Here is a 2158-nt window from a genome sequence, read left to right as displayed (position 1 = left end):
GTAGGTGCTTTTGATCCTAGGAATTATTTCTCCATTATTAGTTATATGGAGATGTTATTAAATAAGAGACCGACTTCTAATAAAATGATTTGGTTGTTATGAAACTCTCTTCTGTCTTCTCCTTCGTTGTCGGAAACAAAGTTCAAACATCGGATTTTCTCTTGGATTGCATCTTTTCTACCTATGTGGCTATGTCCAGAGAGCTTAAAGCTTGCTTTGTTAGAAAGTCAAATAATAGCATTCTATTGAAGAAAACTTGATGACGTTAAGGAAGAAAGAGGACATCACTTTTAATTTAGACAGAAACAAAGAAATCTAAAGGAATAGTCTTCGTTGCTTTTGGTTTAGGAACATGGAAAGAAATTTAGTTTTGTTTGAAGCTTCACAACCTAATGAGTAATGATACTTGCAAATCTGAACATCAATACATGACTCCTTCACATGTTTTGGCTATAAAAAAAAAATTGTGTAGAAAAATAATATGCCAGTGTCACACACTAAGTTTGATGTCAAGATAAAAATCCATAAAAGCATAGTTCCCAAAGTCCTATCATGACATCTTCATTTGCTTTCTTTTCCATTTCATTCGTTATTTTAAAGGTTTCAAGCAGTGGCATTGAAATTTGTTAGAGAAGAAGAAGAAGAAGAAAGCGATAGGGAGGACGAAGAGAACAGCGGAGAAGATATAGATATAGACAAGAACGCGCTGATGATCATAGTCCCCAACAGGGATGAACTCTTTGACAGAAAAATTAAATACCTCTAAGAAATAAAAGATGATACAAATGTTCTATAGACACAACAAGACGAATTCAAAACCATTACCTGATGATGACTCCAAAATTAAACGAGAAACCAAAAAAAAAAAAATGAAAAATCTCGATGCGTGACTTACCTTTCTGTGTTTTGTAAACTATAAGTTCCTATCGATAAGAAACTTAGGTACAACAAAAAGCTGTTCTTGAATTGGAAACATAGTAATCCCCAAAACCCACAACATATTACCAAATATGGGATGATGATGATGATGATGGTGGTGAGCTAATGAATGGACGGTTGGTTCGTCTAGCCAAGGAGATCTTTGAATAGTGTAGGGTTCTGACTTGTTGGGTTTACACCCATTTGTCTAACAAGAGCATCTTTCTCGAGAGCTTCCTTCGTGTTTGGTCCTTTTGAGGTTTGAGATTGATACGTGCGTGAGTTTCCTTTGGAGCTATCAGACAGTTCGGATAAGAGAGAGTCGACACTTGTGGTTGTGGTCACAGGTGCTGCATCCGAGTATAGTCCCATCACATCGTTCGAACCCCCATCTTGGCTCGAAGAATCCATAAGCCCTTCCAACTCTTTAAAAGGATCCATTGCTGAAACAGTTGTAGCCGTTGGCTCGCCTAAGTCGAGTAAGTCTGGTGGCGGTTGAACAGGGGTTGGATTTTCCTTGGGGACAGTTGCCGGTTTGTTAACTGTTCCTTTTGTGGGCTTGTGACCACCAGAAGACTTTTTATCAGCTCTTGACGATGATGATCCACCAAACAAGGATGCAGCGAGTCTCTGTTTCTCGGGATCGATTTCTGGTTTCTTTGGTTCGTAACTGCTTCGAGGCTTTGAGCTAGATGAACCAACTCCTCCATCCGAGTGTGAAGTGGTACCATTTGCTGCTTGCTGAGTAGTGGAAGAAGCTGCTGTGGTTGATTGATAGCTCGGTCTACCCCATTTTTGCTTAACTCCATCGAGTCGCAGCTTGATCTCTGATGACTCTCGTTCAGACACCAAAGATGTTGAAATTGGCTGGTGTGACTCGCTGTAATAAGGCTCAGGTACTGGAACAAGCTCGGTCGAAGCTTGTGGTGGCACTGATGGCTTTGGAAGTTCATAGGCTTCGAATCGAAGAGTATGAGATGGAACTTCATGATGATCTTGGGGATGGTAATCGGTTGTTTCAAACATCCCCAAGCGTTCTCTCTCAGAAATATAAGGCTGCGCTCCACTTTCGATAGCTTGTTGGATGTAGCCATTGAGAAATGAAAGTTCCTTATCAACCTAATTCAGAAATGGACCATAAGATTCAAGAAATCCACATTCGAAGGGAACATATGAAGAGAGAACGTACCTCAATGTCTTCACAACTAGCATCTAAAGGGATTATAGTCTCAACAGCACG

General features: G+C 39.9%; 1 protein-coding gene across 1 annotated transcript; it reads right to left on the bottom strand.

The window, feature by feature from the left end:
* Nucleotides 1-716: 716 nt before the first annotated feature.
* On the bottom strand, nt 717-2152 carry LOC104774177 (AP-4 complex subunit epsilon-like). Its single transcript, XM_010498841.2, has 2 exons — nt 2108-2152; nt 717-2037 (listed from the first exon to the last, which is right to left on the bottom strand). The coding sequence occupies exon 2, from the start codon at nt 1942-1944 to the stop codon at nt 1066-1068; it is 879 nt and encodes a 292-aa protein (XP_010497143.1). The 5' UTR covers nt 1945-2037; nt 2108-2152; the 3' UTR covers nt 717-1065.
* Between the last annotated feature and the right edge of the window lie 6 nt (nt 2153-2158).

The sequence above is a fragment of the Camelina sativa genome, unplaced genomic scaffold (genome assembly GCF_000633955.1).
Source record: "Camelina sativa cultivar DH55 unplaced genomic scaffold, Cs unpScaffold01789, whole genome shotgun sequence".
Lineage (NCBI taxonomy): Eukaryota > Viridiplantae > Streptophyta > Magnoliopsida > Brassicales > Brassicaceae > Camelina > Camelina sativa.
Note: the sequence above shows the minus strand (reverse complement) of the source record. Positions and strands in the feature narration are given on the sequence as shown.